Source organism: Adelges cooleyi, unplaced genomic scaffold (genome assembly GCF_023614345.1).
Source record: "Adelges cooleyi isolate 19-005CV unplaced genomic scaffold, UGA_ACOO_1.1 ACOO_flye_CR_arks_rails_tigmint_CR_PRNA_21, whole genome shotgun sequence".
In the NCBI taxonomy this organism is placed as follows: Eukaryota; Metazoa; Arthropoda; class Insecta; order Hemiptera; family Adelgidae; genus Adelges; species Adelges cooleyi.
The window spans coordinates 2,005,701-2,019,966 of NW_026095871.1; the positions used below are offsets into that span (position 1 = coordinate 2,005,701).

General features: G+C 27.9%; 1 protein-coding gene across 2 annotated transcripts; it reads left to right on the forward strand.

Moving 5' to 3' along the window:
* The first annotated feature begins 2,395 nt into the window (after positions 1-2,395).
* LOC126834489 (uncharacterized) lies at positions 2,396-5,681 on the forward strand. Of its 2 annotated transcripts, none has more exons than XM_050566441.1 (5): positions 2,396-2,557; positions 3,043-3,190; positions 3,469-3,546; positions 4,474-4,621; positions 5,452-5,681. In XM_050566441.1, exons 2-5 carry the CDS (start codon positions 3,179-3,181, stop codon positions 5,571-5,573), a joined length of 360 nt encoding a protein of 119 aa, XP_050422398.1. In that variant the 5' UTR covers positions 2,396-2,557; positions 3,043-3,178; the 3' UTR covers positions 5,574-5,681. The 2 variants fall into 2 exon arrangements, with proteins under 2 accessions (XP_050422398.1, XP_050422397.1); XM_050566440.1 differs by having other exon boundaries at positions 2,399-2,557; positions 3,043-3,187; positions 3,467-3,546; positions 5,452-5,679.
* Positions 5,682-14,266: the final 8,585 nt, after the last annotated feature.

Consider the following 14,266-nt stretch of genomic DNA (forward strand, 5'->3'; position numbering starts at 1 on the left):
TAAAATTACGATGGACTCAGTAAAAAGCATTTTGTATAACTATGTTTACATGAATTTTGTTTAAAATTAACAACCAAAAATAAGTACTCATAACTAAACTAATAATTTGCAATGATTACACATTACGGATTAAGCATTAAATTTGTAAAAAATTGCCTATAAACTTCTTAATAAAAATGGGGGTATCACGTCGTCTTAACAAAGTAGGTAAGCTTGATAGTAAATACGATTTTTACATAAAATACTAATCAAATATTTTATACGAAAGTCCTTATATATTAATTAATAAGTAATTTTATCCAAAATAAAAACACTCGTACAACACACTTAAGATCGGTAAATCTGGCTACAACCATGGCATAGTCTTCAGAGAATGATAGAGAGTAAAAAGTAAATCATATCGAATAAGGTACAGTACTACAACAAAAAAATACGCCATGCCGTGAATTAGTAAAGTAGATAATAAAGCATACACCCACGTAGTTAAAAAGTATAAACCTAGGGGAAAAAAGTGAATAATAAATGTATAATTTAAAGTTTGAAATAAAAAATGTATTAAAAAAATGAGATAACATTGTTAAAACCCTACGGGAAAAAAATTCAATACTAATTAAACCCTATTAGATGTTGTGTCGATAATTTTATAATGATTACCCTGTAAATATATGGGTAAAATCGGCAATACGAGCGAACTCTTGAAGCACCCCCCCCCGGACTTTTTTAAAACTTACTTTGTATGTCTGTTACGATAAAACGAATTTTCTCAAAAATTATTATTTTTTTTTTATATTCTTTTGGACATTTTCGTTTATGTTTTAGGTTTTAGCTTCAATTCGAAGCTGAAAAGGTACTGCATCTTAAATGATGTGTGTTTTATTTTGTGTGTCTGTAGACACGATAACTTTCTTCCCTGTAGACTGATTTAATTGAGTAGCAGCTCTATAGATTTACGATATCGTTTGCGATTGGTACTTTAGTTGGCCAAAAGTAGAAAAAGTTCATTTCTTCGCCCCTAAAATTGGGGAAAACCACACCAAAAAACAGAAAGTCATTAAAATTGAGTTAATAATATAAAAAGTTATTTTTTTGTGTTGTCCAATGTCTGAGAATTTTTTTCAGAAAGCTGAGAAATGTTTACACAAGATGATTAAGTACCAAGCTGGGTTCTCTATAAAAATGCTTAGAAAAATAAAAAAAAGAGGAAAATATTATAGGAGTAATTCGTCAAACTAATTCAATTAAAAATAGATTCTTAGGAAAGTCGAAAAAGCGAGAATTTATCTAATTTTTACACATAATTATTTAAGCTATTTCGATTACTGTGATCGTTTTTTTGAATTTTTTATGAATTAATTTCTAATGGTAATAATTTAACGGTTTTTGGAAACATAAAAAATAACATTTCGTTTGCTTTGCTTATTAAATAATAAAGTTTCATCTAAAAGATAAAAGGTGAAATACCTTCGAGAACAAGTTATTTTGTAGTAAGCTAATTAGAAAACATTAATATAATAAATATTGAATTAAGTAAACATAAATCTTATTTTATAAACATAGTAGTAATTTTTCTGACAAAATAACTTTATTTGAATATTTTGGGTATTTGAAATTAAAAAAATAAACGAACACGTCAGTACATTTTCTTGTTGATAAAAAAGAAAAATAATATTTCATTGTAATTTAAATAACTTATATTAGTACACGTGTTTCAATACTTAATTTTCCAAATCTGTCATCCTGATATCTGCAATAAATCGCAAAGAATATCGTTTTTTTATTAAATAAGACACTATTAAACGTTTTGATGTTTTACTTGTCATATTTGTATCTTAAACAACAGGGCAATTAAAAAAAACATGTTGGCCGACTTTATTAAGGCTATTCACTAGAAAGAGAATTCAATCTTATCGAAATATAAATAAGTAAAATGTTTGTCAATGTGCGGTTTCGTTTTAGTGTTTAAAATAAATAAAAATTTAGTAGTCTTTCTATAAGCTCAAAAGATTTTACATATTTCTTTGATACATGTGTGTATTAGTGCTTTTTAAGATAAAACAAACTTATTGCAAATTGTAACACTTATTTGTTATTTATTTTGGATTCATAAGGAAAAAATTGTATGTGTGGTAGTTATTTTTTAATTTACGAAACCGTAAGTATATTTTGTCATGTTGCATCTGAAAAAAATCCAAACAATATAGCACACTAAAAAGTAGTCTCGACAAATCATTTAGATAATTATTATGCCAAAGGTGTTCTATTAAAAGAATACCACTGTAATATAAACAATTAAAAACAAATAGTTTTTAGAATTGTCTGTGTTTGCGCAGTTATTGTAGTTGAATTTGTTTGACATAGGATTAAATAATATATTATTTTGAAATAATTACCAATAAAACTGACAGTATAAGAAACATTACGTGGTAGATTTAATCTGGATTTACTTTGTGCACCATTTTGACCACGAAAAAATTTGAATACAAAAATGAATATTAAGTATTTTATTTTATTATGTGTAACATATTATATTCCAGCGATAAATTCTATAGAGGATGAGGTAATTATAGTTTTTAGACAATAACTTATACATTTTTGTAAATCATTTTTATTACATAGCCAACAGAAAATTAACATACATTACCATCTTCTATTCTATCTTTGTAAAATCGCTATATTGATATCTTAAAAGTAACTTATTATTTTATTAACTTGACAGATACAGAAAAAATAGTATATGCAAAAGTAGGTTATTTTGAAATAAAAAATTAAACAAAATTAGTATATAATTATTTAGAAAAAAAATTGAAAATATAATTTTTCCTAAGATATATTACAAACATGATATTGTCCTCGTTGCCTCGTAAAACATTTTAACGATTTTTCTTGAAATAGTAATATTATATAATACTGATGTAATTGTTTCCATTATAATTATTTGTAATAGTGAGTTAACAGTTAAAGCATTTATACATAATAATACTAAGTATATTTATAAGTGAAAAATTAATTTTCTTATTATATATATCTTTTTCATAATGTTAGGAAATAACTTATCTATGGAACGCAATAAAAAATGGCGAAAACAACTTTATAACGTGGTCTGACTTAGTTGGATATTATAGGGCCGAAGGAAATGAATTTCTTTCCGTAACAAATAAATTCGGAACCATATGTACAAATGATAAAGGTAATCGCAATGTAGTTTTTTATCCTTAATAATTTTAAAAGTAATTCGAGTATTAACACAAAAACACTCTAAACGATATTTTATTTATTTGTATGAAATTTGAATAACACGTATGTATCACGATGGTTAGTAAAAATATATACTATTAATCTAATATATATATTTTTTATATTAAGGCTTTAGAAATATCGGTTATCAAGCTTGTTTTTTTGTAAAATACAAATAATTGTTTTAATAAACACCACGTTTATTTTTTTGGTACAATTTTGATGTTCCTAGGTAAAAAAGAAACCAGAATTACTTTAGCCAAATTTATCGAGGCCGTAAATTTAGGCCATATACCAAGATGGTCCATACCTGTAAGTTATATGTAATAATTATGTTATTTTTTAGTAAAATTGTATGCCACAACAAATAAAATTGGATTTATCAGCTGGAATATTTGCTTAAACAAATTGTCTATTAAAAAAAAACCAAAAAAAATAAAACTGTGAAGGCACGCTAAATTTTTAAATTACGTCGCGTCATTCCAGTTTTTTGAAAGTGGGACTAAAGTTTTTTAAAAGTTTAACTAAAAATTTAATTTTTCATACATTTTACATTTATTATATTATGTACAATTATCCTGATTTTTTCTGAGAAAATATTTGACTTTAAAATAAAGATATTAGGACCTAAAGAAATATAGTACTTATATGAGGACTTGGTTTGTCGGTTCTCCCTATTTGCGCAAATGAGTCTTAAGCATAAAAGTATTAACAAAAAATATGCTAATAAGTAAATAAGTATTACTGTTTTTTATCCAGCGTGTGCCGACTGATATTTATATATTAACAAGAATCATAGAAGTAACTAATTAAACCGGGCATTAAAATTAAAATTCTAGTGTAGTTGCTAAACGAGATATGAGCAACATGGGACTAACACAAGGGAACACTAAAAAAATAATAAATAATTTTATTGTTAATTATTTATTATATCTTTAACTAATATTAAGTATTACATCAAATTCATAAAAGTAGCAATTGCTCTCCATAAATAATAATACAAATTTAAAATTGTACCTACATAATTAGTTATCAAATATAATACATTTGAATTGTTGGTGAAAAAAATTACTTTGCTATTTAAAATTCATCAATATAAATCTTTAAACTAAAGTTAGAATGAACATATCTTTGTTTTTATTATTTAAAATAGTTACATAAAATATAGCCTATTAAATCAGAAGCATTTGTTTATAAGGTTCTCATAAAAAATATCATAAGTTTAAAATAAATGTTTAGGTGATGCGTAGAGAATTTAACAAAATTGCCTCAATAGGAAAATTTGGATACCAAATAACTATCGAGGACATAAAAAAATATGATGTGGAAAAAGAATATACTTCAGAGGAACTCGATGATATTATGACTGATTACGGAGTTTCGTCGGGTAAATGTGATTTTCAATAACTACATTTTATCATAGTAAAATCATATTATGTATGCACATAAATTTACCTAAGTAGTCTGTATCACAGTGGGAATTGTATTCTTGTTTAATTTGTTTATTAATAATTTGAACCTAATGCAACCTGACCCCACCCAGCCTAACCTAACTGATCAATAAACAATTTTAGTGTGAATATAATCATAGTGATGTTAATTTTATGTATTGTATATTGTAAACCGCTACTTTTATAATATATTCATGTCTTGTATATATTTTATTTAGTAGTGATCAATGGCAAACACTAACTGCTATCCTATTTTTACTTTTGACACTCATAATGTTGACATAGACTATCACAGACATGTATTTTAACAGTGATATTCGATGGAACATCTTTAAATTTATAAAATATACGTGAATAGCTTCTAAAAAATGGATTTAAAAATGCTAATTACAAAAATTATTATTAATGCATTCAAGCTACTAGATAAGTGCCGCGACTACGATTTTGGTTTTCGCGGCAACAGTAGTTTTAGTGCCCTAATTGTTCGTATATCATACTTACTTATAAAAGGCTTCACCATCTAACCTCCCTCTCATAATAAATCGAATTCATACCTACCATAGTTATATCGTTAACCATGAGAAATTGAAGACATTTTTGAATTTCATATTTCTACACCAGTGTAAAAATTTACACCAGTGTAAACAAATTCCCAACATCTAATTATATATTCCCTTTTAATATTGTATTATTTGATCAAAAACGATTTGGCTATGCTGTAAAAAATAAAAAAAATTACTATTCATTTTATTTATGTGATTTTTAGAAGGAGAAAGAAAACTATTTTTCCGTGGCTTTATAATAGCAGTGAACACAGAATATTTTCCAGTAATTGACTTAAATCTCCGTCTTTGCGTGTTGAAATGCAAAGGAAACAGTCGTCAATAAGGCGTAGTCACCATAATAATATAAACCAATTCTATCAAATATTTCTATTACCTATTATTATTATAGTTATTAAAATATTACTTTTTGATTTCATACAAATTTATAATTTATGTATTTACAAATACTAAATATTTATATTATGTATGATTATTTATTATTTGTTTATTATTATTATAATTATTATATGTATAAACATTTTTTAAAGTCTTCCGTCTTTTAAGTAAGGGTTTTATCCTTAGTGATAGACGATACAGAGAAAATATTGGTGTATTGTACAATTCAATACTGATAAATAAAAAATTATTATAGTTAGTGAATTATTAACTGTTCCTTTTTGCCCTTAGTGGTCATTCAGTTTTATTATTTCGATGACATTAGAAAAAAAATAGTATTAAACCACCTTAATCATCGGTTAGATTCTTAGAATATTCTATGATAACGTCTTACTTGCATTTTATGGTATTTTTTGGCTTGCGAACCCTTATGAGAATGCTCATATACATATTAGAAAATGTAGTTCAAAAACTAATAAACAATTCTTATTAAAGGTAATAAGAGAATATGCTACTCTTTTAAAAAAACTTTGTCCAATATTAGATCGCACAAGTAGGTAAGCTTGCTAAATAATATTTATATAAAAAATACCAATAAAGTATACATACATCTAATAATATGAACTTATACACGTACATAGATCACACAATATATATTACACAGTATTAGATTATGGTTTATGTGTATTTTATTATTAATATTAGTTAGTATATTATATTGAATAAGTTAGAGTACTACAACAGAAATCTACGCCATGCCGTGAATTGGTGAAGTAGATAATAAAGCATACACACACGTAGTTAAAAAATATAAACCTACCGAAATATTTATAGTTGGCAAAACAAATCCATGAATAACATTCATTAGAAGTACTCGTGTGTTAAAATGTCTATGACTACAAATTATAAATTCTTTCTCTCAAAATCTAAGAATTTTCCTATCTAAGAACTTATAGAACCATATCTTGTATTAGTATATTGACTATTGAAAATCAAAATACCTTTGTCCTCTGGCGATAAAAAAACGTTTTTAGCAAGGACCATAAAACATATATAAGAAAATGAGGCGCTGTATGACAACGAATTTACAGTAGTGCCTGTTAATGTATTAATAAACGCCGTAATCTACTATATATAATCTAATTAACTTAAACATTTGTTTTATATTTTAAATGTGTTATAATATACTTCAAATTGTTAAGTCTACAAGGTTATTACAATTTTACTTTACAGACATTTGTTCTATACATTTTTGAATTAACTAGAAAAATTTTAAATGCAACTGCTATTAAATTTAATGACCAAATTCGATTTTTGGTGTTTAAAGTTAAAATTATTATTTTAAAGAGTAATTTTAGAGGAAACTTTTAAAAGTAAAAAAGTAATCAATAATTAGGTATGCCATTTAAAGTGGAGTATTGTACTGAAAATTATGACTGGTCGATAAGTTTAGAATAATTACTATTTAAATTTTTTAGTATTTATAACTATTGTTGAGTTGAGGGGTTGATTCATGATTGTATTGTCTTACTTATATCCACGCGCACTATTTGCTCGCACTTGTTTCTTAGTTTGTAATTTTAAATGCGAATTGCTCAAGCAGTATTTATGTAAAATTGGTTCTTGACCAGTCATACGTATGGTTATATTATTTTTTTTACATAGGTAAAAAATGTTTGTCGGATCCAGTTAGGTTATATCAATCGGACCGCTTAAATGAAAACTCCTTAAAACAGATATCACTTTTGGTTATTTATTCGCTCGCTACGTATTTTTCAAAACCATTCAATATTATGAGTATGACTAACAACGTGTTATCTGATATCAATCGATAGGCATTGGTCAAATGAGAATTACTTTATTTACTCTCATTTTGTTCTGATTAAATATAATTTATTATGTACAAGGTATAACATGTATTTTAGTGTTGTGTTATGTGTATAATGTGTGCATTAGTAAGTATACTAATAAGGACTGTTATAATACCTATAGGCTAAATAACATCATAATAATATAACGTTATAGTACATTTAATAACATATGTTATTATATTTTAAATACACACTATGTATTATTTCGAGATTCACTGTTCTATTACAGTTGCTAGTGTTAGAATTGCATTTCGCTTGTAATTTATGGGCCAATGTTAAAGTAAATGTAGTGCGATAGCCAATTATTTTTACAATTATCGTTAGTGTTTCTACAAGTATTAATACAGTAATGCTTTCAAAATTCGAAACTGAATCGCTTAACAAGCGGAACAAGAATTAAACAAAGGGAAATTGTTTAAATGTTATGTACAATTATTCAACTTAATTCAACTTCGTTGAGAATTATTGATTTTAAATGTTCTGTTAATTATTGTTATACTTTGTGTTGGCTTTTAATTTATAATTTCAATAACAAAAACAATAATAGCACTATGGTAAGTACTATAAGTAATAACGTACAGGGAGTTCGAGCATGAGAAGTAAGTAATTAGAGCAATTGAAGCTATCTAGGGCGCCCTCGGTTTTCTTTTTCTTATAAATCAAAATTTGGTTTAAAAATGAAAAAGGTTTCAGTATTTAATTTAACTATTCTTAATTAATAATTCAAATAATAACTTTAAGGGAAACAAAAGTATTTCTTATTATTTAGTGCAAAACTCAGCTTATAGAGGAGTTTACATAAATTTCAGCTCTTTTCGGCCCCTAACTCAAGTAGAACTGTCTAATTTAAGGTGAACATTTTCCACTGAATAACAAGAAATAATTATTTTTCTTAAAGTCATTCATTTTGGAATTAAATATTGAAACCTATAATTTTTTACTTATCGACAAAAAGAATATGGGTTAGGACTTAGGACTTATTTGGGGGTGCTCTAGGTGTGAAATCACCTATTACTTACCTTTCATACTGGAAAACAAAAATTACTGTATAATTAATAAAAGAATGTCTTAGAATAAAACTAAGTTAAAAATGTGTTAATATCCAGGGAAGTTCATTAATTATTTTTTTTATAATATGACAATATAACTATTACTAATTGATTCTAAAATTGCACTTACTTACTAATTTTTACTTTTTATTACTCGTTATACTGTTGATTGCGATAAATGATAATATTATGTCAATTATAAAAATAGTAGACAATATCATTTTGAATTCACTTGCAAACTGCTAATAATTACCTAGGTTTTTATTAACTTTTGTTATTGTTATCAATAAAATTTCATCGTTTACAAGAAGTTAAAGTGACATAAATATCAAATGTTCAACTACTTCTTTCCATATTAAATTTATTTCATTGTTTACCATTATATTGGTGTAGATCTACACGACATAAAGTACCAACACTAATTGGCTCGTTCATCCAAGCCTGCAGACTCGATATTTAATATACTTGTTATTTTATAAATACTATCACTTGTGCTTATTGTAAATACATATTATTAACAGATTGTACAAAGCTAATAATTAAAAAAAGTATCGGTGTAGCTCCTAAGTAGAGTGCGGATTTACTTTCTCTTACAAATATGAAAATATACTTAAAAATTAAATACTCAAATTGAAATACATAAATTTAAATACTCAGCATTTTTTAGTAAAATTTGCAAAAATGAGATTTGATATAAATATTTTTTCTAACATTACAATATGCATTTATATTAAAACATTTTATTTTTGGTTATTAATACTTCATGAGTTGAGGACATACATGATATCTTATATACATCTAATAAAAATATGTTTTTACCTAAAAAAATCTACATTCTACTCATAAGATGCACAGTAATTTCAAATTATCGTTGAGAGGACGTCTCATCGGTAATTTTGAATGTTAAAATATGTTTACAAAAAACAGATAGAGGTACCTTAGAAATCTTGTTTTCTATATTTTTTACAAGTTGTTTTCTCTCTAAAAACACTTTGAAGGGTATCTTCTATTGTTTTGCGTGAACATGTTTGGATGAAATTTTTTTTAAGTCGCTATCAAAGATGCTGCGATAGGCCAAAAAATTAATTAACTACCAAAAAATAGTCCTAATGACTAAACTAACAATCACACAACATAACAGTTTAACCTTTAAATTAAGATTTTGCAAAAAATTGCCTATACCCATAACTTCTTAATATAAATAGGGGGTATGACGTCTTCTTAATATGACCGAACGGTTTCTAATTTTTAACAACTGATTATATTATTATAATGAACCATGACGCTGACCTTAGTGTCTTATAATATAAAATGCTTATAAATTGAACGTCTTTATTATTATTTGACGGAATTTAATTGAGACAAGAACTGGCGGTCGTTTCCCTTTCAATTTAACCACTGGTTTGCTGGAGTTATTATTGGAAATGGTTGTAACTAGGTTATGCAATTTATATTATTCTTCTATTTCCGGTTGTTTATGCAGTTATACGGAACATACAAAATACATCCCTAAGATTCCTAGGATCATTTCTTATTTTGTTAAATTCGGTCCAGCGATTTAAGTAGAAAGTATAAACACACACGAATAAATCATTATTCATTTAGACACAATACCTATCTTCTCTTTTTATAAATATATAAAAAAGAAAAATATAGACGATTCGTAAAATAAATCTATAGGTATACTTATAAGACATATTGACGTACATACTGACTGTACTGGATTATAAAATTGCTTGTTTTTCTAATTCGTTTCAATAACTCTTCAGCACTATATTGTTATTCAACACCTATTGCATGTTTGGAAATCGATTCTGCAATTTGTTTTTTCGACCATTATCTTTATTATCGAATAGTGTCTGGACACTTGTTTCATAATCATACATTTAGATTTTCAATTTTTCCAAAAAGCCACCACCTATTTTTTGTTATAGTTGCATTGAGTTTCAGACGTTAAATTTACCGTGAAATTTACTTAACAGTAACAGCTGATCCCATTGATCACACTGTTATATACTCTAAGTACACATTGCACGAATAATCATATCCGTATGGAGTATTAACAACATAATGATCGGGGGGCCTCGTTACCTAACCAAAGAGGAGATATGTATATGGTTTACCGGGGACCGATTATAGTAGTAATAATAGTATAAATATACACAATCTTTAATAGTAGTGCATTATAATGATATGTTTTATTCATAAATAATATTAATTTAAATTTATGTGTTTGACGCTTTTTCAATTTACGGTGACTGATCCTTATTAGCAGTGTATTACTTAGTTATTAATCATTTCGGTAAATCTCATATGGCGAGTATTTTTCGGGTCGTCTGTATACCTAATAATAACGACCATGTCGTTCACGCTTTTCGGTTACCTTAATGTCATATGACAGCTGTACTGTCTACGTCTGTCACATATAACAATAAAACAAATCATAACAGTATACAAGTCGTTCTGTAATATTTATATATATATATATATATATATATATATTTAAGTTGTCATACTATATAGTACTACTATAATATACATACTGTACTGTACAATGTGCAGACATGCAGTATGCACTCATAATGGACAATCGTGTGCATACCGTGACCACGTGACGCATAATATACACATCCTGTTCGGGGTTGCAAAAATAAACAGTTTTTTTAACCAAATAAAAAATATTATTAAAATATGATCCAAACGGTTTCTTTAATACAAATTAAAAATCCCGTTTTAAACATGTTAGAAACGTTGTTTTTACTTTTTTTAGTTTTGAACAATTTTATTGCGTACGATATTAATTTGATTTGAAATCTGGAATTTAATTAGTTAAATGGTGTAATCATACTACCGTGTACGGCTTAAACTCAAATTCAATATTTACTAATGACGTAAAAATTCCAACCGATAAATTTCTTACGATTAATTTTTTAGGTACTACTTTTGAAAAATGTGCTTTAATGCTTAAAGTTTCTACAAGGCTCTGTGTTTAGCTATTATTTTACAAAAATCTTACATAATTAAATTTTTTTTTTGTAGAAATTTGAATTTTTTTTAAATGATTAAAGAGTGTAAAAGTTTTATTTGAAAAAATAAAAAAAATAGTACATTACATTTTTTTTCTATAAGTTGCTGTTAAAATTAACAATTCAAACAGTAGATAGTTAAACTAAATATTTATGTTGATTTGTAGCGTCGGATATCCAACAAAACTGGCTAGATTGTAGCCTATAAGCAAGAATGGGTCTAGGAATGATAAAAAGGGCTAGAAAACAAATTCACTTTAAATACATGTAAGCAATAATCATGGAGTTATGGTTTACACAGTAAAAAATTCTATAATATTCTAATATATTATATTAGAATAAAAAAAAAGTACATGAGAAAGGGTTTCAGCCTTCATAGGCCCCATTGTACTCGCCCCTGCCTATAGGGCGCCATACTTAATGGGCATCAGGCGTTAGGAGCACTAGACTTAAAGGCCTCTAATTCCCCCCCCCCACCACAAAAGGGGGAACACTTTTTGTTTCGCTGTACAATTTCCCCGGTTGTCTTTTTATTGAAACGCGTGTGTGACGAAGAACAGAATATGAAATCCTGGTAGTAATTTCATAAAAATTGTTTACCGTTATTTACCCAACGGTGAACGGTTTCACTTTCCGTGTGGTCGAAGAGCTGCTGGACGAAGGACGACTATGTGATGTGTTGGAAATAGACCGACCGACGGACGTGTCCGGGCAAATCCGTTTGGCTCGAATTCGCCCGGGCTAAGGTACAGGCACCGTATACAACCATAATAATAATAATAATAATAATAATGATAATCATTGAAAGTGAATCGTCCGAAAAACAAGCGCGTGCTAATGTGAAGACTTACCGACATGCCTAATATTATATTACCACAGCTGTATTTTGCCTCGGTTCTACGGATGCGGTACGATCGGCGTGCGTTTTTCTGGCCGGCGGCCATGGGAAAGCATGAAATCATTAAATTTCACGTTTTCATGCCCAAAACACCGTGGACCGAAAGAGCGTCATCGTCTCGTCCGCGAACCGATGTAAGTATATACGTCTTGTAATCATTAAAAAAAGATGGCTATTGCGCCGCACGTTGTCATATAAGCATAACAAATAATTACACGTCACCGGCGACCGGTCCGGCGGAAACATTTGTCATCGTCGCATACCTACGCCGTGTATTAAATTATTGTAAGACGGTTATTTATTTAATTTTAATTTTTTTCTTCTTTTTTTTAGAAAACCGGACGATTTTTTTGATTTCTTACCGTTTGTAAACACTACCGTTGGGATCGAGAAATAAAACGGCACCGTAAGGGCATACCTATCAATTTTACTATTACTAAATATTACTTTACTGCGTACCTACATATTATATACTTGATTTTGGCATATGTGTATTGGCGCACGCGGGTACCGGTTTAACCTAACGGAAGAGCAATAATTATTACACTTGAACCGTTCGATCGTTTCTAAACATCAGCGTACGACCCGACGTCGTTCAATTACAAATCACAAAATAATTACATATTTCAACAATTATAGCTTGTTTGTTGTATTAGGTATTCAAAAATCAGGCCTAACGGAATCAGGAATGGCACTGCACGGTTGGACGGATCCGGTGCAGTGCCGACACGGTATTTACCATAATAACCGCCTCCGTTGTTCGGTATGCCCTTCTCCGAGATGATTAACCGTTTAGGTAGGTATAATATAATTTCAAAGACGGTTATCGTTGTGGTTTTACGGTGTCATATTAAACAGAAACACTACCGGGCTCGTAATGCGATATATTTGAATTAAGTAATATCGAATCAAAACGATTTTTAACAAAAAACCCGAAAAAATTTGCTCTGTCGGTATATAGTTAAGTAATAAGCCATCGAACGGTCGTTACACGTTTAAAAATGTAAGCTATTCGATTAGCGTTTATATTTGAAATCCCATGTTTCTTTAATCATTAACATACATTGCTAAAAGACAGCAGAAACGAATAATATATTGCGAAATTTGACATAACTCGAGTAGCTATAACAGATATATTATTGCTTTGTGATAGTACGATTATAAATTGATATAATTATTAAAAAGAAAAAAAAGGTAAGCCATTGAATTTTGCTTAACGTAAGTCGTACACGGGCTACTGAATTGCAAGCATCGGGTAATCTCGAAATGCGGTTTAATGTAGCGACAAGGTAAATCTTTAAAAGAGTAATGATAGCTGTTGTAAAGAGCAAAATAATAATAACAACAATAACAAATTATAATTAAGTCGGATGCGTTACAAGCGTTAATATGTTGTTAATGTTTTTTTATTATATTTTTTACTTCATTTGTGGAGACTATAAAAAACACAACCGTATTAAGCATAAAGCGCATTTCTCTTCGAAATCGGAATTTAATAGGCGAATTATCGGAATGTTTCTGTGAAAGCAGTGGCGCCGGATCGTTTCACGTGCACGTTCTTAATGAATAAAAAAAAAACCCTTTAAAAATAATATGAGGCCTAATTACTCATAACAACGGATATTGTAAGTCGTGTGACGATTATTTTTTTGAAAATCCATGATTTATAGCCAATTTAAGTATCGATATTAATTTGTTATGCGTATAAAATAAACACACGTGTAATATTGCACAGTATGTATATAAATATATAATATAACGATAATAATAATAATAATTAATATAGTTGCCTTCGA

Excerpts from the sequence above, each read along its gene's own strand:
- LOC126834489 (XM_050566440.1), top strand. The coding sequence starts at position 2,486 with ATGAATATTAAGTATTTTATTTTATTATGTGTAACATATTATATTCCA. Across the intron at positions 3,188-3,466 it reads CATATGTACAAATGATAAAG|GTAAAAAAGAAACCAGAATT; the intron begins GTAATCGCAATG and ends TGATGTTCCTAG. Across the intron at positions 3,547-4,473 it reads TACCAAGATGGTCCATACCT|GTGATGCGTAGAGAATTTAA; the intron begins GTAAGTTATATG and ends ATAAATGTTTAG.